This window comes from Elephas maximus, chromosome 3 (assembly GCF_024166365.1).
Source record: "Elephas maximus indicus isolate mEleMax1 chromosome 3, mEleMax1 primary haplotype, whole genome shotgun sequence".
Taxonomy (NCBI): Eukaryota; Metazoa; Chordata; class Mammalia; order Proboscidea; family Elephantidae; genus Elephas; species Elephas maximus.
This window is the reverse complement of record NC_064821.1, coordinates 193,104,114-193,127,194: the sequence shown is the minus strand read 5'-3', so window position 1 is coordinate 193,127,194 and position 23,081 is coordinate 193,104,114. Positions and strand designations below refer to the sequence as shown.

At 55.5% G+C, this 23,081-nt stretch overlaps 3 protein-coding genes across 4 annotated transcripts; 2 read left to right on the top strand and 1 right to left on the bottom strand.

The window, feature by feature from the left end:
* The first annotated feature begins 1,455 nt into the window (after positions 1-1,455).
* Positions 1,456-5,978, top strand: GBA1 (glucosylceramidase beta 1). The gene is made up of 11 exons (XM_049880694.1): positions 1,456-1,627; positions 2,017-2,104; positions 2,371-2,562; positions 2,658-2,804; positions 3,125-3,258; positions 3,475-3,647; positions 3,871-4,108; positions 4,420-4,644; positions 5,049-5,212; positions 5,575-5,691; positions 5,808-5,978. The coding sequence occupies exons 1-11, from the start codon at positions 1,601-1,603 to the stop codon at positions 5,911-5,913; spliced, it is 1,611 nt and encodes a 536-aa protein (XP_049736651.1). The 5' UTR covers positions 1,456-1,600; the 3' UTR covers positions 5,914-5,978.
* A 462-nt stretch (positions 5,979-6,440) lies between these two features.
* MTX1 (metaxin 1) lies at positions 6,441-11,405 on the bottom strand. The gene is made up of 8 exons (XM_049880695.1): positions 10,896-11,405; positions 9,813-9,882; positions 9,601-9,680; positions 8,014-8,106; positions 7,674-7,856; positions 7,492-7,568; positions 6,879-7,033; positions 6,441-6,783 (listed from the first exon to the last, which is right to left on the bottom strand). Exons 1-8 carry the CDS (start codon positions 11,403-11,405, stop codon positions 6,569-6,571), a joined length of 1,383 nt encoding a protein of 460 aa, XP_049736652.1. The 3' UTR covers positions 6,441-6,568.
* An 839-nt stretch (positions 11,406-12,244) lies between these two features.
* Positions 12,245-22,389, top strand: THBS3 (thrombospondin 3). Of its 2 annotated transcripts, XM_049880691.1 has the most exons (23): positions 12,245-12,383; positions 13,369-13,575; positions 14,145-14,401; positions 14,509-14,611; positions 15,412-15,438; positions 15,646-15,728; positions 15,815-15,866; positions 15,992-16,140; positions 16,517-16,657; positions 16,834-16,911; positions 17,274-17,426; positions 17,627-17,737; positions 17,830-17,937; positions 18,270-18,429; positions 18,731-18,849; positions 18,986-19,038; positions 19,312-19,505; positions 19,677-19,855; positions 19,968-20,016; positions 20,247-20,443; positions 20,686-20,858; positions 21,849-21,988; positions 22,077-22,389. In XM_049880691.1, the coding sequence occupies exons 1-23, from the start codon at positions 12,305-12,307 to the stop codon at positions 22,133-22,135; spliced, it is 2,871 nt and encodes a 956-aa protein (XP_049736648.1). In that variant the 5' UTR covers positions 12,245-12,304; the 3' UTR covers positions 22,136-22,389. The 2 variants fall into 2 exon arrangements, with proteins under 2 accessions (XP_049736648.1, XP_049736649.1); XM_049880692.1 differs by lacking the exon at positions 22,077-22,389 and having other exon boundaries at positions 21,749-21,934.
* The last annotated feature ends 692 nt before the right edge of the window (positions 22,390-23,081 follow it).

Sequence of the window (23,081 nt, the reverse complement as noted above, 5' to 3'; positions counted from 1 at the left end):
AAGTGAGGAAATAGGTTCAGTCAGTCAGGTCATAACTGTGTGTGTCACTCCCACTAAATTATGTTTGATGTGGCCCATGAGGCAACATCAGGGACAACCTCCTTCTCACACCCACTGAGGATATAACTTTGTACAACACTTCCCAGTTTCTGAACTACTTTATACAACCTCCCTGTCCTGTGAGAAAGGAAAAATGGTTATTACAATCTGCGTGATGATGAAACTAGGGAGGCTGGAATGTTGATGCCTCCCTCCCTTCAGTATTGCTGCGTGTTATAGATTGAATTGTGTTCCCCCAAAATATGTGTTGTAAATCCCAACCCCTATACCCGTAGTTATAATCCCATTTGGGAATGGGTATTCTTTGTTATGTTAAGGACACAGCATCAGTGTAGGGTGCGTTTTAAACCGATCACCTTTGACATATAAAAAGAGCAGATTAGACACAAAGAAGTAAGCATGTATGGAGGAAGATATGAAGATCCCAAGGAGTCAAGGAACCTAAGCTGAAAGGAGATAAGGATCTTCCCCCCAGAACCAACAGAGAGAGAAAGCCTTCCCCTAGAGCTGGTGCCCTGAATTTGGACTTCTATCCTCCTAAACTGTGAGAAAGTGAATTTCTGTTCATTAAAGCCACCCACTTGTGGTATTTCAGTCAGAGCAGCACTAGATAACTAAGACACTGCCCCCCTGTCCAGGTCCTTTTCCCTTGTGCTTCGTTGCTTAATAAACTTTAGCATAACCTTCCCTCGTGGGATGGCATCCGTGAAGCCTTCCTGGATAACTCACCACTCATGAAGGGTCCCTCTTTGTCTCAGAGAGGCTCCATGCACACCTGTTACTGTTTTTGTCTTTATCTGTAATTATCTGTGTAAATCTCTGACTCCCCTCAAGGGTCTCTATATGGCAAATCTGTATTAATCACCTATGTGGCCTCAGTGTTTTGCACAGTGAACTCTTTTATTAGTATCACCCTTTAAATTTTTTTTCTCAAAAGTCAATGTGCCTGCTGTGTTCCCCATCCTCTGAGATTTGGGAGTCTCTACCTGTTCCTCCACTCAGATCTTTGTCCTAGTATGTTCCTGAAGTTGTCATCTGCACAGCTCCCGGAGTTTCTTAGGGTGTATAGTCGCCAACAGAATTCCTGGTGGTGCAAAGGGTTAATGTGCTCAACTGCAAGCCAGAAGGTTAAGAGGTTCGAATCCACCCAGAGACACCTGGGAAGAAAGGCCTGGTGATCTACTTCTGAAAACTCAGCGATCAGAAACCCTGTGGAGCACATTAATACTCTGATACACGCGGGGCTGCCATGAGTCAGAATTGACTTGGCAGCAACCGGTTAAAATTGTCATTAACCAGGAGGAAGTCAATCGCCCTTTACAAATATGGCTGCAAGTGTTTCACTTCCTGTATCATGTGACTCTTCTGTATCATCACATGACCCACTCACTCCATGATTCCGGAATTAACCTGTAGGGCTAACTCCAGTGTCTACCCGCAGGTACCTGCATCCCTGTTTTGTTTTTTTTGAGTGAATCCTCTATCCCTCTGAGTCTCTGGAGCTCCTGCAGTCTTCTCTCCATCCAGTGAGCCTGAAGAGATGGAGCTTTCAAGCCCTTCCAGAGACGTGAGTGGACCCGGGGTCCCAATCAGCTGTATCATGCTGCTTCTGGAATCCTAGCCACCCAGGCTCTGGAATGAGGACAGATTCTCTTCAAACTCAGGCCATCCTGTCCTTCTGAGCCAGGGACAGATGGAGGGACGGAGAGGTAGAGGGAGAAATGGATGGGAAGCGAAGGTGGAGGAGGGTCCTTGTTGGGTGGGCAGAGAGCTTTCGCTAGAAGACTTGAGGCAGGGTTTGGAGGGAGGGCTCCACTCAGGTGCCTGTGGGCCTTGTCCCATCCCTGGCAAAGGTGGGAGACTAGACTGTGGGCACCCATAGGCAGCCTAGCCCAGGAAAGTAGTTGAGGGGTGGAGAGGGGCTTGCCTTCTAGCCTCTCCTCATTCTGTTCTCAGGAATGGCCTAAGCACCTGAGCAGGATAGGGACCATGGCTGTCGGCCTCACGGTATTGCTTCTACTTCAGGCAGTGTCATGGGCATCAGGTAAGTGTATCAAGGAGGAGACAGGTAAATACTAAGGCTTGCTTTTGCCTTATAGTTTTTTGGTAGCCTTCTGGTATACTGTACTGGTGGTGGACTTTCGTAGGTGCTCGATAAATCCTTTTGAATGCTAGAGACCAACCTTGGGGCAGGGGTACAGGAAGAGGATTTTTGAAACCTGCGTTCAGTCTCTCTTTCCAAGCAACATGCCCATTCTCCCTGTCCTCCATCCTTCAGTTCTTGCCTCTGCTGTGTTCCCTCCCTCCCAGGTGCTCGCCCCTGCATCCCTCAAAGCTTTGGCTACAGCTCGGTGGTCTGTGTCTGCAATGCCACGTACTGTGACTCTCTTGACCCCCTGACCCTTCCCACCCTTGGCAACTTCAGCCTATATGAGAGCACACGTAGTGGACGTCGGATGGAGCTGAGTATGGGGACGGTGCAGACCAGCCGCACAGGCACAGGTAACCACTATGCTCCTCACCCCTGAGCCAGCCTGAGATCTTCCTGGAGCTAAATCATGGCAGTGATCACCTTTATTCCCTGTGGATGTCCTCAGGGCTGCTACTGACCTTGCAGCCAGAACAGAAGTTCCAGAAAGTGAAGGGATTTGGAGGGGCCATGACAGATGCTGCTGCTCTCAACATCCTTGCCCTGTCACCTGCTGTGCAGAATTTGCTACTCAAATCGTACTTCTCTGAAGAAGGTGAGGAGGAGGAAGGGGACAAGATGACATAGTGCAACTGACACTTTTCCTTGACCTTTCCTTTGACCCTGACTTTCACCCACCCCTGACTTTTGGGTCCCGTCTTATTGTCCAGCACTACCTTCCTATCTTATGCTAAGTGCTTGAGGACATACACGTTCAAAGGCCTGTGCCTCACTGGGTGCCTGGCTTCACAGGCCCCAACCCAGAAGCCCAAGTCCTCTTTGGCCCTGACTCAAGACCTTACTTAGGACCAATAAGTAGTAAGCCAGGTACCCATATTCTCCTACTGACTCAGACTTCCATATCTTTTTCCGCAGGAATTGAATACAACATCATCCGGGTACCCATGGCCAGCTGTGACTTTTCCATCCGCATCTACACCTATGCCGACACCCCTGATGATTTCCAGCTGTGCAACTTCAGCCTCCCAGAGGAAGATACTAAGCTCAAGGTGGACACTTTGGCTGCCTTAGGTCCTGATGCATTGATGCCTGGGGGTTGAGAAGCCTCAGGCTAAGCCAGTCTGCAGAGAGACAGAGAACCTGCCCCTACTGTCTGTTTTGTCCTGGAGGGGTGGGGACTGATAGCTGGGCCTGATGCACTGGTCAGGCCAGTCTGTTTATGTTCCAGCTCTGGGTGTCTGTCTCCTCACTGCCTTTGTCTCTAGATACCCCTGATTCACCGAGTCCTGGAATTGACCCAACGCCCCATCTCACTCTTCGCCAGTCCCTGGACATCACCCACTTGGCTCAAGACCAATGGGGCAGTGAATGGGAAGGGGACACTCAAGGGTCAGCCGGGGGATATCTACCACCAGACCTGGGCCAGATACTTTGTCAAGTAAGGGAGCAGCAAGGCCATGGGGTCTGGACCAGTCCCCCTCTTGGACACCCTGGTCTATATCCCAACCCTTGACCTGGCTCCACCTCCAGTTCATCTTTCAACTTTCTGGGCCTTTCCCATTCTGGCCCGAGTTTTCATTTCCTTGGTTTTCCCCACCCCATTGGGCCTCTCATTCCCCAGGATCTTGTCTGGGCTTACTCATACCGTTTCCTACTGCCAGGTTCCTGGATGCCTATGCTGAACATAACTTAAGGTTCTGGGCTGTGACAGCTGAGAACGAGCCTTCAGCAGGGCTCTTTAGTGGGTACCCCTTCCAGTGCCTGGGCTTCACTCCTGAACACCAGAGAGACTTCATTGCCCGTGACTTGGGTCCCACCCTCGCCAACAGTACTCACCGCGATGTCCGTCTGCTCATCCTGGATGACCAACGCCTGCTGCTACCCCACTGGGCCCAGGTGGTAAGGCCCAGGGCCTCCATGGGTGCCTTAGTGACCCCAGTGCAGCATCCAAACAACTAGCTCCCAGACTTGGAGTGCCTTCCTGCTAACTCATGATCCCCAGAGCACCCCAAACTGTGTCCAGGTGCCCAGGCCACCACCCCCTCTAGATCTCCAGGGCCACCCCCAGGGTTGTCACTATAGCCCCCTCTAGTTGCATTTATCCTACCGCCCATTTCTCAGGCCCCCTAGTTTCTCTTCCAGAACCCTCTATGCAGGGTCCAGGTTCAGTGGCTCTCCTTCCCCAGTGGTCCTTTCCCTTCCTGGTATAGGTGCTGGCAGACGCAGAGGCAGCTAAGTATGTTCATGGCATCGCTGTGCACTGGTACCTGGACTTTCTGGCCCCAGCAAAAGCCACCCTGGGCGCGACACATCGCCTGTTCCCCAACACTATGCTCTTTGCCTCAGAGGCCTGTGTGGGCTCCAAGTTTTGGGAACAGAGTGTGCGGCTAGGCTCCTGGAATCGAGGGGTGCAATACAGCCACAGCATCATCACGGTGAGGCACCTGAGTCCCTTTCCACATCCCAGACTACCTCAGACAGACCCCTTCCTAGTCTCACAGAAGGCTGACAGATTTTCCCCAAACGGTTTGTTCTTTGGGGCAAGTTTTGGGATACCAGTATTCCCTAGCTTGCTTCCCTTTACAGACCTGCGCAGCCTATAACCCTTTTTCCACACAGTTGGGTCTCAGGCAGTTGCATCTGCTTCCAATTTCTCAGTTTCTCTTGAGATGCCTCCATCCTCACACTCCCCATCTCTATCTCCTTAGATATTACTATCAGTGTCTCCCTCACAGGGCTGAGCCACCCATTGCGCCCTCTTCCCTCATGTGAGCTGTAACTACATTCTCTGGGGACCCCAGGGTTAAGCCTTGGTCTCTCTGCTCCGTCCCAACCCTAGAATCTTCTCTACCATGTGGTTGGCTGGACTGATTGGAATCTTGCCCTGAACCCCGAAGGGGGACCCAACTGGGTACGCAACTTTGTCGACAGCCCCATCATTGTGGACATCACCAAGGACACGTTTTACAAACAGCCCATGTTCTACCACCTTGGCCACTTCAGGTGAGAGAAGGGCAGACACCCCCATTCCACACTGGGCCTGTCATCCCCTGGATCGGGCTTACATCACCCCACAGGGAGCAGGAAGGTATCTAGAGTAGGAACCTTGGGAGGGGCACATCTGTCCCCTCTTGCACCATTTACGCAGAAAGTGAACAGGTGACATTGGAGACATGGATGATCCCTGGATGCCTGGTGCCAGGGCTGGCTGCAGGAGGGCAAGGCCAGTGCCCAGCAGCAAGGCTCAAGGCCTAGAGGTTTAGGTGGAGCTTTGACAGGGGCCCATGGGGTAGGGTGGGAGGGCTATGACAGGAGCTGCCCTGAGGCCCAGAAGGGTCCCTGATGATGCCTGTCCCTATATCCAGCAAGTTTATTCCTGAGGGCTCCCAGAGAGTGGGGCTGATTGCCAGTGAGAAGAACGATTTGGACACGGTGGCACTGGTGCGTCCCGATGGCGCTGCAGTTGTGGTCGTGCTGAACCGGTGAGTGTAGCAGCAAGGCCTGGGTGGGGGTGAAGCCAGTTGAGCAGCGCCAGGGCTGGGTAGGGGGCTGGGCCTTGGCAGGACCACATTCTCAGCTTCTCTTCCTCCTCCCCCAGTTCCTCTAAGGACGTGCCTCTTACCATCAAGGATCCTGCCGTGGGCTTCCTGGAGACTATGGTACCCGGCTACTCCATTCACACCTACCTGTGGCGTCGCCAGTGATGGAGCAGGTGCCCAAGCAGGCGCCTGCGTTCAGTATGGGTATTAAAAAGGACAGAGCCAGTTCACATGCTGTCTGTGACTAAAAAGGGCATAGCAAGGCCGGGGAGAGCTTACAGTGACGTAAGCCCACAAATAGTGGTTTGGGTGACTCACTTTCCCCTCTAGTAGGCGCCAGGGGCTGGAGGCCCCAAGAGAAAGGATCAGGAAGCCCCAGTGGCCCCCTGCTGCCCATGCTTGTGTAAGCGTGTGCTGTGTGCTGGTTGTCTGTGGAAACTGGGCCCAGGCCCAGGGTGAGCTCACTGTCTGTACAAACACAGGATGGGGGAGCAGGCGGAGGTTAAGGAAAGGAAGAGACTAGGAAAGCTGGACCCAAAGCCAGGCCTGCTTGTCATTCCTGGAGAGGCAGACAGGGCCTGTGCAGAGGCGCCGGCAGCATCGGGGCAGAGGAGCTCAGGAAGCCCAGCACAGTGCAGAGACTCAGCCCCCAGGTGGCCAAGTGGCGGCCCCTTAAAGGAGAGAATGTCTGATCTCAGTCAGTGAGCAGGTTTATTCTGGGGACTGGCACCCCATTTCTGGCTCTTGTTGACAACGGGGAGGCATGTGGCCTCTGGAATGCACGAGAGTAGAAAACTCAGTCCCACAAGATGGGGGCAACTCATTCCTCTTCATCTTCCTCAGCCATGCTCAGGGCCCGGGTGCCTGGGGCCCGGGCAGGTGTTGTTCGCTGGATGGAGACAATGCCACTGAGCAAGGCATAGCCCACCATGGCTGCCAGTCCCACCAGCACGGATAGGACCTGGTTCCGGCGCCTGTATGGCTCCTCCTCAGTTTCCGGGCCTGCTGGTGTCGGGCGTGGGGGTGGCACCTCAGCTGAGGGGCAAAGAAGGAAAGTGGGCACGAGGCTGGTTCCTGGATCCCTGTCCCTCTCCCCAAGGCTGGCCCCCACCCAGCCCCCGGCCCCTTACCTCCTTCACAGGGGAAGTAGAGGCTGAGAATGTGGCTGCAGTAGGCAGAGAGGTTGTGCTGCCCTGGAAGGTGGGCTTGTAGCTTCCCACTGGGTGACTTGGCCTGTAGCAGCAGGGCCAAGTAGCTAAAGACAAAGGCGTCCAGGGAGGCGGGGCTGGAGCAGAGAGAGAGTAGAATGGAGGAGGATGATAGGCAAAGAGGTAAAGATGGAGCTGCAGGAAGAGTCTGGGCCCTAGGAGGTGGGCTCTGGGCAGCAGGGGGCCACCAGGGGGAGGACAGGACGCACAGTTCTGGACCTGGTGTGGGAAGGGCTCCCCAAGTGGCGCCAGCCTGGCCCTGAATGCGGCTGTATCCCAGGGCTGCATAAAGGGCACATTGAGTGCCCTGCAGCCCTGCAGGCCCCTCCTGTGACTGGCTGCCCTCCCACCCTCCTGTACCACCGACGAGGCTCCAGCCTCACACACAGTCCCACTGTCACCAGACCAATGTCTGTTTCGAGGACTCCTTGTCCAGTCCCTGGGAATGGCCTCAGCCCACCTCAGCTCCTGTGGTTATATCTAAACTTGTGTCTCCTCCCAAGCCACCCATTAATCCCCTGGAAATCAGACTCACGCATCGCCAAAGAAGAATTTCTGAGAACCCAGGCGCTGAGACAGAAAAGTCAGGCACTCCCGACCTTCTCGGTAGAGCTATAGGGAGGACACAAGGTGGGCTTGGGGCTGCAGGCACAGGGCCAGCCCTCTCCTAGGCACTCCCACTCCTGGACACATCCTTAGGGCTCATCCCAGAGGTACCTCCTTCTCCAGCTCTTCCTCGTTCTCCAGCCTGCGCTCCCCACACAGCAGCTGTAAACGCTCCATGTATTGCCGCTGCATGCGGCCAGGCAGGAAGAAGTTGAGGGGAAAGGGCATAGCCTCTGCATACCACTTCCGGGTCACTTCCACATAGTTCTTGGCATCTACCCAAAAAGTATGTATCTGGATTGGGTAGGCAGGAGGGAAGAAGCAGGTCTTAAGCCAGTGTACCTGCTTAGCACATGGTGGGCCTCTAGCCCTGCAGTGCCCCGAGCCTGTGTGTGGGTGCCTGACCCTTTCCCAGCTAGCCATGAGTGCTGGGAGGTCTGGGTACACTCACCAGCACTGGGAGTAGCTTCTCCTCCACGAGAGACATGAAAGCCAGGGTGTCTGCCCTTTGCCGGGCTGACAGGTCATAATCGGCATTGTACTTCTGTGGAAGAAATATCCGTGAGGGGGACTGCAGGGGCATGTCTCCAGGAAGAGGGCCATCCTGTCTGATACTCCCCTCACCAGTTCTGAGTGTAGGGGAGGCAGAGCAAGGAGCTTTTCCCATTGAGGTCCCCCATGCCTGGGCCCAGCCAGTAGCTTGTTGCTGTTGGCAGTAAGTTTGGGTCTTGGAGCCCGCTGGCTGTCAAGGTCCCGCGCCCACTGGGGGGAGGAAGGAAGGCTCGGCCACAAACTAGGAGCAGCTCCCAGACTTTCCACGGAAAGCTGGCAGCACGCCTGTTGACGGCAACTTTCTAACAGTAACTTCCCCGATCCAGACACCACAAAGCTAGCGGAGCGAAGCTCAGATGCAGGTTGGGCATCAGTGGATGCCTCAGGAACTAGGGGACGTCATCCTCACTCTCCCTGGACTCAGTGACCCATGCCCAGGACACCCTGGCTTGCTCCCTCAATGCCCGGCTTTTGGCTATTTCTTCAATTTCATTCCATGCCCCAGGCACCACTACCACACACACATTCCACCTCCACCCCCAGGTCTCAGCCTGCCCTGCCTTCCCAGGCTCAGTCTCTGCTCCTCAGCACCTCCTCCACATCCTAAGTAAGCTTTGCCCCCAGATAACCTCCTGAGCATGATTTAAATCCCTGAGCCTCAGTTTCTCCCCTTACTGCAGCTACGTTAGGAAATAAGTTTGAAGAAAACTTTGGAAACTGGAAAAGCAATGTTTATACATAAGTATTCAGGGCAGTGGTCCAGCCCCTGCCAGGAACATTGGCTTTTATCTGGATCATCTTCTCCATTACTTTCAGCCCATGTCAATTCCTCAGTTCCTTCACTTTTGAAGTGAGGAAGAAGGTCCCACTTCTGACAGTGAGTTCCTTCTTGGAATCACAGACCATGAATGCTGGAGGAAGCTTTGGAAAGCATCCTGGCTAAATTCCACCTGAGAGGCTAAGTGACTTGCTCAAGGTCACACAGTCAGTGGCAGAGTGAAGAGCACAGCCTAGGCCTCCCCATTCTTCCTGGAATATTCTTTCAATTTCTGTACCCTGGCTCTAAGCTGTGTCCATCCAGAACCCCAGATCCAGCCCAACCTCATCCTAGAAAAAAGGGAAGTGGTCCTTAGACATCCTTCTCCTGCCCCACCTTTGAGGGCCTCATCCAAGCCAACCACTCTTTTCCAGTTTCCTGTCCCTTCCATGTATGCCTGTGCCTCCTTCCCTCCCCATCTGGCAAGCATAAGGGCACTGTGCCTCCAAAGCACCACCCCCCCCTCCACCAGCACCTCAAGCTTAGTCTCTGGCCTACAGCTTACTGTATCACAGTGATGTTGTGTGTGTCTCCCCCATCAGACTGTGTGCTCTTTGAAGCTCTGTCACCTGTGTCTAGCTTGGCATATATCCACTGCTCAATAAATATGTGTTGTACTGAATTGACTGGACCTCCCTTACTGGCAGCACCCCAACCCAAGCCACCTACCTCTTTTTGAAGGTGGGTGATGATTTTGTGTGGCATCGAGATGACCTCTCCATGACTGGTACGAAGGGCAGGCAGAGTTCCTGGCATTGAGAGAGAAGTACGCCCAGCAGACCCTTAGCCGCCTATTAGTACACATTTGTATCACATCCCCACGTGTCTTCTGCTCCTCCCTTTGTTCACTCCCTTTCTCACCCCCCAGGAATGCAGGGTACCTGAAGGGCTCCGCCAGGGGTTGGTGATCTTGTGTACCTTGAGTGGGGCACCAGTAAATCTGGCATAGGTCTGCAGGAAAAGCAGCAGAAAGCAGAGAGGCCAGGGACATGGCCCCCACAGGGGAATCAGGAAGAGAAATAACATTTACTGAATACTCTTAAGTGCCACACCCTCTGCTTGGAAGTACTAATCAAGTAGCCTCACAAAAGAGACAGGTGTTATCATTACCATTTTACAAATGGACAACATAGGATTCAGAGATATTTTGGAATAGGTCCGTAATTACAAATACTGTTCTATCAGCCAGGAAAACCCTTGTCTCTATCTCCTCTCCTCACGTCTGCCTGGTGAACACCTACACTAAGAAGCTTTTCCTAACCAGTATCCCTCTTCCCTCTTCCAGGACCTGTTCCTAATACCTTAGCACCTGAACATTTATCGCATGTATGTATATACATGTCTGCCTTTCCCTATGAGACTGTAAACAACTGGAGGGTACGAGCCAAGTCTTATTCATCTTTGCACACCAATGTTTAGTATTAGGGAGAGGCATAACATATGCTTACTGAATGAATGAATGAATGAATGGGTGCATGAATGAAGCAGTCTGTCTTTTGACTCCAAAGCTCTTTCTACTGAACATGACTGTGGGCCTTTTGGTCTAACAAACAATAGGCTCAGTAAATGCTGTTTAGCGAGGAGGAGGAAAAGGGGGCTGAGAAGACATGCATGTCAAGCCGCAGGAGATCCCTGAGATTGTCCAGCCTAGTAAACCTCGGCTGAAGAACAGCACCCACAGAGAAGGGATCGTCGTCCCAAGGTCACACAGCCACTGAATAGCAGAGTGAAGACGAGAACCCATCTCCTGAACCCCCGGCCGGGCCTCTCTCCATCTCTGCACGAAACCTAGGCTGATAAGGCACAGTGCACTGAACCCAAATCGGCCATGTCTGCTCTTTGCCTCAGTTTCCCTCAATGCATCCCGTGCTGAGGAGCCTGGGCAGAATTCGGATGCTCGGCTAGTTCGGACCCCCGCCCCAGTCATCCAGGGCGCAACAGAGGGCGCCGGTGTCCCTCCTCACCAGCACGGTCAGGCTGTCCAGGTCCACGGAGGGCAGCCCCCAGCCCCCAGACCAGCAGAACAACTCCATGGGCGCCGCCATCTTGCCCGCCCTCTGTCCCGGAAGCACCTTCCTCCGCTCTAAGGCTGTCCCCGGAGCGGAACCGCCCCCCGCCACCGCCCCTCCCGCCGCTCTGGCTCCCGCGAAGGCGCGGCTTCCCCAGACCCGAGTGGCGGCTAGCCGGAGGGGGGCGGGGCCGCAGGCTTTGAGGGAGGGCGACCGCCAGCCGAACCAGAGGCGGTCCCCGAGTGGGGGAAGGGCTGCCGGCGAGAAGCCCGTCGGAGAGTCACAGCGCCTCGGCCGAGGGGAGCCCCGAACCCCGGGAGGCGTGGCAGGCCCTGGAGAGGGGGTGCTCGGGCGCCTGGGCCGACTCTCGGGGTTCTCGCAAAAGTGCACGTGGCCTGGATTGCTCCGGGGCCCCTCGTGGCCCTTCCCGGAGCGAGGCCTGCGGGGGGGTCCCCCGAGCCGCATGTTTTCCACAGCGCGTTATGTTTGGAGCGGGCCCCGCGCCGCTCGTCGCTATGGAAACAAAACAGGGGCGGTGGCAGCGGCCGGAGTGGAGGCCGGGTTGGGGCCTGGGGAGGGGGAGGGGTGGTGGGACTAGTGAGCTGTTGCCTTGGTAACGGGAACCGAGACGCCCCTCAGCTTCATCCAGGTCGCGGCCCGTGGGCCAGTACCCCCAGCGTTCCCCAGTCTGGCTCTGGCTCCTGGCATGGCCTCTGGTCTTCTACTCCTGCCCTTGTCCTCTTTCCTGATTTATTCACTCCGACTTCACTGACCACTGTCTTAGACCCTCCCTCTAGCTCCCATCGGACGCTTCCAGACTCCGAGTTTTCCTAGGAATGAGGGAAAATGGAGGCACAGGCACATGTCAGGAGACCCCCACCCCAGTAAAAAGGACTTACTCTGTCAAAGCATCAAGCTTCATGCCATGTGCCCTAAGCACTTCATGCCCTAAGCACTAAACACTAAGCAAGCTAGGCTCGACCTCTCCCTTGGCATCCTCTCAGTGCACCCCGTCTGGCACTGCCTCTGCTAGGGGTTCCTGCCTTGCCCAACTGTGGCTCCCAGAACACAGTAGTATTCGGTAGTGCTGTGAGCCTAGGTCCCCAACAAGGGGATACCAGGGGAGACAGGCGCCTAGGGGAGAGGGGCCTCCAGGACGCTATCCCAATGCCCCTGGTTCCGGGAGCTGGGGATGCCTCCAGGGTGATTGGCAGCTCTTTGTTTCAGCCCCCCCCCTCAGCCGCCAGTCAGCCCCCCCTTCAACTCTCCCCTCCGTCCCTCCGCCCCCCTCTCCGACTCTCTCCGCCTAGCCTTTTCCCCTCCCAGCCGCCCGCCTGCCAGGGGTAGTGAGCCGGCCGAGCGGCATGGAGACACAGGAACTTCGGGGGGCCCTGGCTCTTCTCCTCCTTTGCTCTTTCGCATCTGCCAGTCAGGACCTGCAGGGTAAGCCTGTCTCCGTCCAGTTAGACCCCTCCCTGATAACCCCTCCTTTTGCCTCTGGCCCAGGTAGCAGGGAACTTGTAGGCAAGGGGAAGCAGGAAGAGTACTGAAACCGAGCCAGAGAAGAGCGTTATCCTGCCTAGAGTTGGTGAAATTATGGTCCGGCGGGGAAGGATGGGCATCAGAGGGTGGTGGGTGGGTGGGAGCTGGCCAGGGTCAGGCATGAGGCCAGGACAGAGGGCTGGATGGATGCTGGCGTTGCCTGACTGGGTTGGGGTCTGAGCATCCACAGGCAGCCCAGGGTTTGGGAGAGCAGCTCTAAGGTGGCTGGGACCCTGGGCTTCTGCGTCCCTGGCTCCTGGCTGCCCAAGGATGGGGTGGGGGTGGGGACCAAGAGGTCTGGGCTCTCTCTCGGAGGTCTGGTGGTGGGACGGGCCCATGGGTGTGGAAGAGGTAGTTGGAGCAGATGACACAGGCACAGATTCTTTACTAGCTGGAGGGGAAACCACAGATTGGCCAGGACACAAGAGGTAGAGGAGCTGGGTCCTACATTCCCTTGGGAGGGAGCCCAGCCGGTGGGAGGGCTGGAGCCCTCAGTGGGCAGCTGTTCTCACCCTGAGCGAGTGTGCTGAGTCCCTAGGGTGGGAGGAGGGGCACTGGGGTGTGAAAAGAGCCAAATCCTGCAGTGGAAAGAAGCTGCCTTCCCATTTCTGCGCTGTGGGCACCAGGTGCCACTCCTGCCTGGGATCAGCAGTGACTCCTTTGCGCCACCTGGTGGAGGCGTCTCAAGTTTGCAAGGGCACTGTTTCTGTATTCCCAAGTGAGCCTCAACCCTGTGGGTCCCCAGAGGGTGGTAGCCCAATACCTCAACAAAGGTTGAGTGAGGTGACTAATGCTGCCTAGTGGTGATGGGAGGGGGTGATGAGGAACACCCCATCCCTGAGGGCTTGACCCCTTTGTCTGACCTTTGATAACCCCTGTCTGACAGTGATTGACCTGTTGACTATGGGTGAGTCCCGGCAGATGGTAGCTGTGGCGGAGAAGATCCGGACAGCTCTGCTCACTGCTGGGGATATCTATCTCTTGGCCACCTTCCGCCTGCCCCCCAAGCAGGGTGGTGTCCTGTTTGGTCTCTACTCTCGCCAGGATAACACGCGATGGCTGGAAGCCTCCGTTGTGGGCAAGATCAACAAAGGTGACTGGTGGGCATCTCTTTTCCTGCAGTGGTGACCCCCTTGAGCAACACTCCCTCTCCCCCACTCCCAGGTCCCTCCCAATTCTCCTGGGGCTCCACTGGGGACCATGGTCCCATCAGGCTGTGCCCAGGCACAGGGTGGGGTACCTGGTATGGAATGCTTAGGAGGTGCCTCAGGAAGCTAGGTACCCTGGAACAGCAGGGTAAGGCCTGGTACTTGTAGGGGCGGGATGTTGTACCTGAGGATGCCTGGTGGGCGAGTGAGAAGACTCCAGCAGTGGTAGAGAGAGGCCCCTCAGATCCCAGGGACAGTTCAGTGGGTACAGAACCGGATGCCACCCTAGGGGGGGTAGAGATCTGATGACACTGAAGAATAAGAAAAATTAAAAAAAAAACAAAAAAACAAAACCCCTCGTTGCGTGCCTCTTATATACACGGCGTTAAGATACATAGTTAAGTAAGAGATGGTAGCCCTAGAGATGTGGTATCCAGAAAAGAAGCAATCCAAGGCTCAACTAGGAGACAGGGGGTGGTGGACAGTGCCTATACTGACCTCCCTTCCTGGGCAGTGCTGGTGCGGTACCAGCGGGAGGATGGCAAAGTCCACGCAGTGAACCTACAGCAAGCCAGCCTGGCTGATGGGCGCACACATACGGCTCTCCTGCGACTCCGAGGGCCGTCCCAACCCAGCCCTGCCCTGCAGCTCTATGTGGACTGTAAACTGGGTGACCAGCACTCTGGCCTCCCAGCACTGGCCCCCATTCCTCCAGCGGAGGTCGATGGGCTGGAGATTAGGACTGGACAGAAGGCTTATTTGAGGATGCAGGTGAGTATGAAGGGAAGATGCTCTTAGTTTCTGGAGAAACAAGAATTTGCTCCAGTTGGAGGAGGAGTTGGTAGGTCCTGCCACTCTCCTGTGCTTCTACCCCCCAGGGCTTTGTGGAATCTATGAAGATGATCCTGGGTGGGTCCATGGCCCGGGTTGGAGCCCTGAGTGAGTGTCCGTTCCAGGGGGATGAGTCCATCCACAGTGCAGGTAACATGGGGACTTGTTAGCTGACATCCTGGACACCAGATCCTTCCTGTGGCTTCCACCCTGGACCTCCATCCCCCTTAACACCTATTCCTCTTGCTCACCTATTCCTGGGGTCTCTAGGCCTATCACCCCCAAATCTCCTAGATCTCTCACTCTGGCCTCCGAATACAGCCATCCCAGGAGGTGTGGGTCACAAAAATCTCCCTGCTTAGGTCATCTCGCCAACCAGGGTAGCCAGGAAAATAGAACAATCCAAGACAGAAACTCTGAGGTGGGGCGAGGAAGTTAATTGCTTGGTCTTGGTTGACTAAAATACTGGTCTCTGGCAGTTTTCAGCCCCTGTTGGCAGCAGTCACCTGCCAGCAGTTTCTCTGAGCATTGCCCATCTACCTGGTCACTGTGGCAGTTAGCTGTGTTCAGAGAGGCCTTTCCCTATACCAAACACCCACTTCTCCCAGATTTTTTACAGAAAGAGCTCTTGGGGTGGAAGCTTTGGAGGAAAGAAATGGAATGTTTTGGGGTGCTGGCTCTGCTTTGCGTCACCTCTCACATGGATTCCTCTGCTACTACCATGCCGGGGAACCAGGAGGATTCGGGTTTTGATTGTCTGTGAAGCAGCTCTCTTAGATGGCCTCTTGCCTAGCTGGAGTGAGCTGGTGCTACTTGCCTGTCATATCTGCCCTCTCCCAGCATCTGTCATGAAGCTCCAGCCCTTAGTCCCTGTCCTTTTCCTCCTCCTCCTCACCAGCTGAGCCCCCTTTCGTATATCCACCCCCTGACTGTTTTCTTCTCTTCTCCAGTGACCAGCGTACTCCACTCCATCCTAGGTGAGTAGGCCTTGGTGAGGTCGAGGGGGGTTAGGGGTGGGGAGGTCTCGGGCTTTGGCAACTGCCTGAAATTTCTTCTTCAGCCAGGAATAGGGTGGGGTTTAAAGGTAGGGGGGTGGGCAACCGTGGCAGGAGCTGGCTTACTGCAAGGAGGGGCCAGTGCTGTTGCCACAGTTCTAAGCCTCTCCACATCCTGGGCCCTGACAGGGGAGCAGACCAAGGCGCTAGTCACCCAACTCACCCTCTTCAACCAGATCCTGGTGGAGCTGCGGGATGATATCCGAGACCAGGTTCGGGTGGGCCAGCGAAGGGCGGCACTGATGCTGGAGTGGGGTGGCAGATGCCGAAAGCTGACTCCGCCCCACCTTTCTACCAGGTGAAGGAAATGTCCCTGATCCGAAACACCATCATGGAGTGTCAGGTGTGCGGTGAGTGGGAGAGCAGGGCAGGGCTGCAGGTGACATTGCTGTGCTCCCCACCCCATGCTTCTGCTCCCCCTTGTGGTGATTTGAATGGTTCTCTCTGGGTGGCTCTGACCCTGCCTGCCCCCCAGGCTTCCATGAGCAGCGGTCCCACTGTAGCCCCAACCCCTGCTTCCGAGGCGTGGACTGCATGGAAGTGTACGAGCACCCCGGCTACCGCTGTGGGCCCTGCCCCCCCGGCCTACAGGGCAATGGCACCCACTGCACTGACATCAATGAGGTAGGGGGTCAGAGCCCGGAAGGGTGCAGAAAGCTGCGGTAAGGGGATCAGAAGGGGGCAGGAGGCACCCGGGATTTAGGAGAGGTTGGAGACCAGAATGGAAATATGAGGCCAGGAGACCTTAGGCCCAGCCAAAGGCTGAAGGGCCAACAGGGAAGGAGCTGGGGGCGGGGGGAGGGGGATGCAGGGGAAGTTTGAGACAGATAACCAAAGGCATGGGGTGGGAGCAGGGGAGCCCAGAGGGAGCCAGGACCACAGTGAGGTTGGGTGGGGAGAGCTGCTTAAAGGGAGAGCGGGAGTAAAAGGGCTGTAGAGAAGTTCTTACAGCAGGGCTGTTTCCTGGGGGGCCTGACCTGTCTTCTTATTTGGCCCCCAGTGTGCTCATGCTGACCCCTGCTTCCCGGGCTCCAACTGCATCAACACCATGCCCGGCTTCCACTGTGAGGCCTGCCCTCGAGGGTACAAGGGCACACGTGTGTCTGGTGTGGGCATTGACTATGCCCGGGCCAGCAAACAGGTCAGGTTGGGTAGGGTGCATGGACAGGGAATCTTGGCCTTCCAAGGGCTTCTGGGTTGGACACGGATCCTTGTAATAAATGAGATGAGGCCACTGGCTCATCTGCTGGCTTTGCATCTCCTGTATATGAGGAGACCTGGCCTAGATCTGGTTCCACTCCTAGTGTGTTCTTTCAGGTCTGCAATGATATCGATGAATGCAATGATGGCAACAACGGCGGCTGTGACCCAAACTCCATCTGCACCAATACTGTGGTGAGCTAAGACCCTGTGTGTCTGGGGCAGTGGGAATGAGCAGCCCCCTTCAAATTTCCCACTTGCCCTCCTCCTCCTTCCTAGGGCACTATACATAGCTGGTCTTCCATGTGGACCTGGTTTGGAATTCTCCTTGTGCCTTTGGCTAGCTGTGTGACATGTAGCAAGTTATTTAACCTTTCTAAGCCTCAGCTTCATTTGAGATATTGGTCTATTACCTACCTTGAAAGGTTGTCATGAAAGCCTAAAGGAGATGACTGATAAACCTGGCTTACAGCTGAGTGCTCTCCTGTACCGTGGGGATGGTGCTGGTGCTAGGTGCCTGGCTGGCGGATTCCTGAGACACTGTTTCCCACTCTTAGGGCTCTTTCAAGTGTGGTCCCTGCCGCCTGGGTTTCCTGGGCAACCAGACCCAGGGCTGCATCCCAGCACGGACCTGCCACAGCCCAGCCCACAGCCCCTGCCATGTCCACGCTCACTGTCTCTTTGAACGCAATGGTGCAGTGTCCTGCTTGGTGAGCTTGGCCTGGAGCTTGGAAGGAAAAGGGGGAATGGGTCAAGCTGGTAGACTTGTTTAGGGACTGGGATGGGGGCCTTCATGGGAAAGGGGAGTGGGCCTGAGCCCAGAAACCGGTGGGGAGGGCCTGGAGCTGGAGAATGGTGGGGTGTGAAGAGCAAGCCCAGACTGCTAACACCCACTTTTTGTGTTGCCCAGTGCAATGTGGGCTGGGCAGGGAACGGGAACGTGTGTGGGCCTGACACTGACATTGATGGCTACCCAGACCAAGCACTGCCCTGCATGGACAACAACAAACACTGCAAGCAGGTGCAAGAGGCAGGCAGGCAGGTGGGCGGGCAGGGGTGGGAGCCCCAGGCTGAGTCAGGTCAGAACTCATCCATCTTCTTCATGACCTTCAGGACAATTGCCTTTTGACACCCAACTCTGGACAGGAAGATGCTGATAATGATGGTGTAGGGGACCAGTGTGACGATGATGCTGATGGGGATGGGATCAAGAATGTTGAGGTAGCTCCCGAATCATCCTGCCCCTTCTAGCTCTTGGTTTCCTTTGCTCCCCTCCCTCTGTTCTCTCTCTGTCTCTGTTGTCTTTGTCCCATAACCTCCCCTCCCTCCTTGGCTGCTGGCAGCTCTCTGGGAAGGGGGCCCCAGTACTCTAGAGACATAAACCTGATGCTCAGGACAAGGTGGACTACATGGAGGTTGAGTGGTTGGAGCTATGCCAAGCAGCCCGATCATCACAGGAGTGGTGATCTTAGACAAGGATACAGGGACGTGGGTGCAAGGCGGCCAATGGTTTGGGGGAGGCCTGACCTTTCCCCTCCCATCCCCTTGCCCAGGACAACTGCCGGCTGTTTCCCAACAAGGACCAGCAGAACTCAGATACAGATTCATTTGGTGATGCCTGTGACAACTGTCCCAACGTTCCTAACAATGACCAGAAGGACACAGATGGCAATGGAGAAGGAGATGCCTGTGACAATGACGTGGATGGGGATGGTGCGAGCCTGGGGCTGAGGGGGTGGCTGGAAGACCTGTGAGAATTTAGATACGGGGGATGAAGTAAGAAGACTAGGAAGTCTATGAGAATTATGATGAGTGTGGATGTGGAAGTTGGCCTAGGTGAGGGCGATTACGTGCAGATGTCAATGGGAACGTGTGGGGTTAGGCAGTGTCATGGGTAAGAGGGTGAAGCAAGGTACAGGCAGATTTCCTGGCCAGTTACCTTCTGGGTTAGTAGACAAAGCTTGGAGCTTTCGCCAACCTAGAAAAGCATGTGAGCTACCCCCATGTCTTCTAGGCATCCCCAATGGATTGGACAATTGTCCTAAAGTCCCCAACCCACTACAGACAGACAGGGATGAGGATGGAGTAGGAGATGCCTGTGACAGCTGCCCTGAAATGAGCAATCCTACCCAGGTACAGAGGAATGGAAAGGGTAGGGGAAGGTTGGAGAGACTGGTGGATGAAGCCTCAGGGCTTTGGATGGGAAGCGGTCAGGTTACCCTCTTGAGTTTTCAAGAGGAGATGGTGAGAACAGGCCCCTCTTTCTCAGACAGATGCAGACAGCGACCTGGTAGGGGATGTCTGTGACACCAATGAAGACAGGTAGGGTCTTGGCCAAAGGATGGAAGGTCTCACAGGGGATTGCTTTACTTTCTGTCAGTACATTCTCAACTTCTATGATTTAGCCTTAATTTTCCACCACTGTTGAGCAAGGAGTCATTCCCATAGTCTACCCTCCATTCCTACTGCTGGACCTTCACCCCATCCAGCTGATTACAGGGATGGTGGGTAGACCCCAGAGAGACACATAAACAGGAGAGAGGGGAAAGATGTAGTACCTTTAGTCATTTATTTGGTCCCTTCTCTTCTGGGCAGCGATGGAGATGGGCATCAGGACACCAAGGACAACTGTCCACAGCTGCCCAACAGCTCCCAGCTGGATTCAGACAATGATGGACTGGGAGATGAGTGTGATGGGGACGATGACAATGATGGGATCCCAGATTATGTGCCTCCCGGTCCTGATAACTGTCGCCTGGTGCCCAATCCCAATCAGAAGGACTCAGATGGTGAGATTGGGCTGGTGTGGGCTTTGCTTAGAGGAGGTGGTAGGCCCTCATGGGGAGTGAGAAGGGACAGGGTCGGGAGGGCTGGTCAGGCATGCAAGGCCCAAGAGGTGCTGGTGCTGGCTAGTGGCAATAACCGGGGCCTTCCTGAGCACCTTGCCTCACTCTGCCCAGGTAATGGCGTGGGTGACGTGTGTGAGGATGACTTTGACAATGACGCTGTGGTAGACCCCCTGGATGTTTGTCCTGAAAGTGCAGAAGTGACCCTCACAGACTTTCGGGCCTATCAGACTGTTGTTCTGGACCCTGAGGGTGATGCCCAGATTGACCCAAATTGGGTTGTTCTCAACCAGGTACTCAGGGCAGTGGGCTGGGGGTAGGTGTTGTCGGAGCAGATTACCAGGTGGGACCTGGGTAGGGCAGTGCATCTGGATCAGGGCTTTCTTCTTTACTGCACAACACCAGGGCATGGAAATCGTTCAGACCATGAACAGTGACCCCGGCCTGGCAGTTGGTACGTAAGGGACACCTAATTAAATAGTTTCTGAGTAAAGAAATCCTACAGGGTCAGAGGGTAGGGGAGGAAACGGACAGGGAGGATGGGCAAAGGGGAGAGAGAGAGGGTGGTGGGGCAAGCTGGCCACACATAGAGCAGGCACCTCTTCCCACCCCGCCCCACAATGGGCCCTGTTCTCCTCTGCCACCAGCAGCTTTGCTGCCCCCAACTTTATCCCCTACCCCCAGGATATACAGCCTTCAATGGTGTGGACTTTGAAGGCACCTTCCATGTGAACACAGTGACCGATGATGACTACGCAGGCTTTCTCTTCAGCTACCAAGACAGCGGCCGTTTCTACGTGGTCATGTGGAAGCAGACGGAGCAAACCTACTGGCAGGCCACACCTTTCCGGGCTGTTGCCCAGCCTGGTCTGCAGCTCAAGGTCCCCAGTTGCCCAGACTCCCCCACCCAGAACCCCTTCCAAAGTTTCCCCTCTAACTCTAGGACCGCCCCCACAGCCTGACTGGGAACCCCTTTACTCAGACACTTGGCCTGGAGGTCTGCTGTCTGAGGCACCGGAACCTTCTCCTGATCACGCTCTTTCCCCAACTACACTTACCACCTGTTTTCGCCCCTTACTCTGATTCCTGTAGTTGACCCATTGGCTTTGTCATTGCCCCCCAGGCAGTGACATCAGTGTCTGGGCCAGGCGAACACCTCCGGAATGCCCTGTGGCATACCGGCCACACCGCTGATCAGGTACGGCTGCTGTGGACTGACCCACGAAATGTGGGCTGGCGTGACAAGACCTCCTACCGCTGGCAGCTGCTGCACCGGCCTCAAGTTGGCTACATCCGGTGAGGGGAGGGGCTGAGCTCTCCTAGGGGACCCCAGGCCTGGTCTTTCTTTCCCCTTTAGCTGAGACTCACCGGTGACTCCTCTTTCCTCAATTCCTTGGTACCACGGGCCAGGACTGGGCTACTTCTATCATCCCTCTCACCACAGACATGCCACCTTGGCTCTGCTTTCCTCCTACCATCAGGCAGCAGGGGCTCTGGCTGGTCAGGCTGCAGGGGCTCTGGCTGGTGCTGCCAAGGACTTATGTGCAATGTTGGGCAAGTCCCTCCTCCTCTGGGCCCCATTTCCCCTCAGTAAAATAAGGGTGTTAGGCTAGATGGCCTGAATGATTATCTGGGATTCTCCAAACCCCAAACATGCCTCATTAAGTCTGACCTGGAAGGGTTCATCATTTACAGAAGAACAAACCCAGGCCCAGACTTCACAGCTCTGAGTAGCAACAGCTGAGGCCTCTCAATTCAGCACTTTGTCCATAACTTTACATTTTCCTCAGACAAATGCCCCCACTTGGTGGGGAGCTGGGGCTGCTAACTGCAGAAAGCCACTGACAAGCAAAGGAGGGGAAATGGGTCTGACTGGAGGTGGACTTTCTAAGGCCAAGAACCCAGAGTCCAGGGATCTGGGTTAGTTCCCCTTTAAGGTGCCTGGGGCTGTGGGGGGCCAGAGCAGGGGATAAGGGAGGGGTGGACTAGAGCCTGGGAAGCGGGTGACTTCACCCCCCAGCCCATTGTGCTCATCGTCATGGCAACCCAATCCTCGCTTGAAATGCGGCTGGTGCTTTGAGATGCAAAGGGGGCTGGACAAAGAGCCAGGGGCCCCAGGCCTGAGAAAAGCACCCCCTTCCCTCCCCTTTCCTTTCTCCCTCCCCCTCCCTCCCTTCTCTCTGCAGCCTGGTGAATTCAAGGGGGACTGGGGGTGAGCAGGACCAGGGCATGGTGGCACAGTGACCACTGGCATCCCAGCACCAATGGACCCCCTTTCCTGGACAGGGTGAAGCTTTATGAGGGTCCCCAGCTAGTGGCAGATTCTGGGGTGATCATTGACACATCCATGCGAGGGGGGCGTCTTGGTGTATTCTGCTTCTCCCAAGAAAACATCATTTGGTCCAATCTCCAGTATCGATGCAATGGTGAGGCACTAGACCAAGATCCACCTGACCCCTCATGCCCTTGTGAGAGAGCCACATCTTCTGACCTTACTCATTTCCCCTTCCTCAGACACAGTGCCAGAGGACTTTGAGCCATTCCGGAGGCAGCTGCTCCAGGAAAGGGTGTGAGGAGGTGGCCACCGGATTCAGAATCCTGATTTTAGACCCTTTGGCCTCGGGGTCCATCCTGGAGACCCTAGGGTCTAATCTGCAGCCCCTCAGCCAAACACAGACCCTCCTTTGGCACCCACCAGGAGTTCAGCCCCATAGGGGTTGGGGATGGGACATTTTCAAGGGGTATTTCTCAGGCACTCACCCCAGAAAAGGTAACACCCCAGGAAAGATAACAGCACATTGCCATAAAGTTCCAGTTGTTTTCTAACCTAGTGCAATTGCTTATTTTAGGGATTTGCCGGGATAGGTCGGGGAGCAGGAAGGAACCTGAAGGGGAGAAGGGAAGAAGCTTGGTAGGACAAAAGTTAAGAGATCTAGGGGAAATTTGGCAGAGTTTGGGGCGCAGGTGGGGAAGGCGCCGGATGGGGTTAGGTGAAGGATGAGATGCTGCTCGGAGGATGCCTACAGCCCTCCCCACCCTACTTACTCACGGCGGCAGCGGCAACACTCCAGTCTGTCTTAGATAGCCGGGGTCGAAGCCAGGAGAGCGGAAGCTGCCCCGCTGAGGTAAGGGGGAGGCCGGGGGGCCGGGGGGGCCGGAGGCCGGGACGAGTGCAATATTGGCGGGGGAAAGAACAACACTGCACCGCGTCCCGTCCCTCCCGCCCGCCCGGGGCCCGGGATCCCGCTCCCCACCGTCTGAAGCCGGACCGGCCTGAGAAACGGGGGTGGGCTGGGAGTTGGGTTCCCCTTGAAGGCCAGAGAGATTTGGAGCCTGGAGTAGGGTAAAAGGAACGGGAAAGGGGATGAAAAAAAGACCACGAGACCCCGGAAGGCCGCTTTCTGATGCCCGGGCGTTGCGCGCGCTTGCTCTTTAAATACTCAGACTGCGCGGCGCAGACTTGTCGCCATGGTAACGCGTGTCCCAGCAACCGAACTGAATGGCTGTTGCCTGGCAACG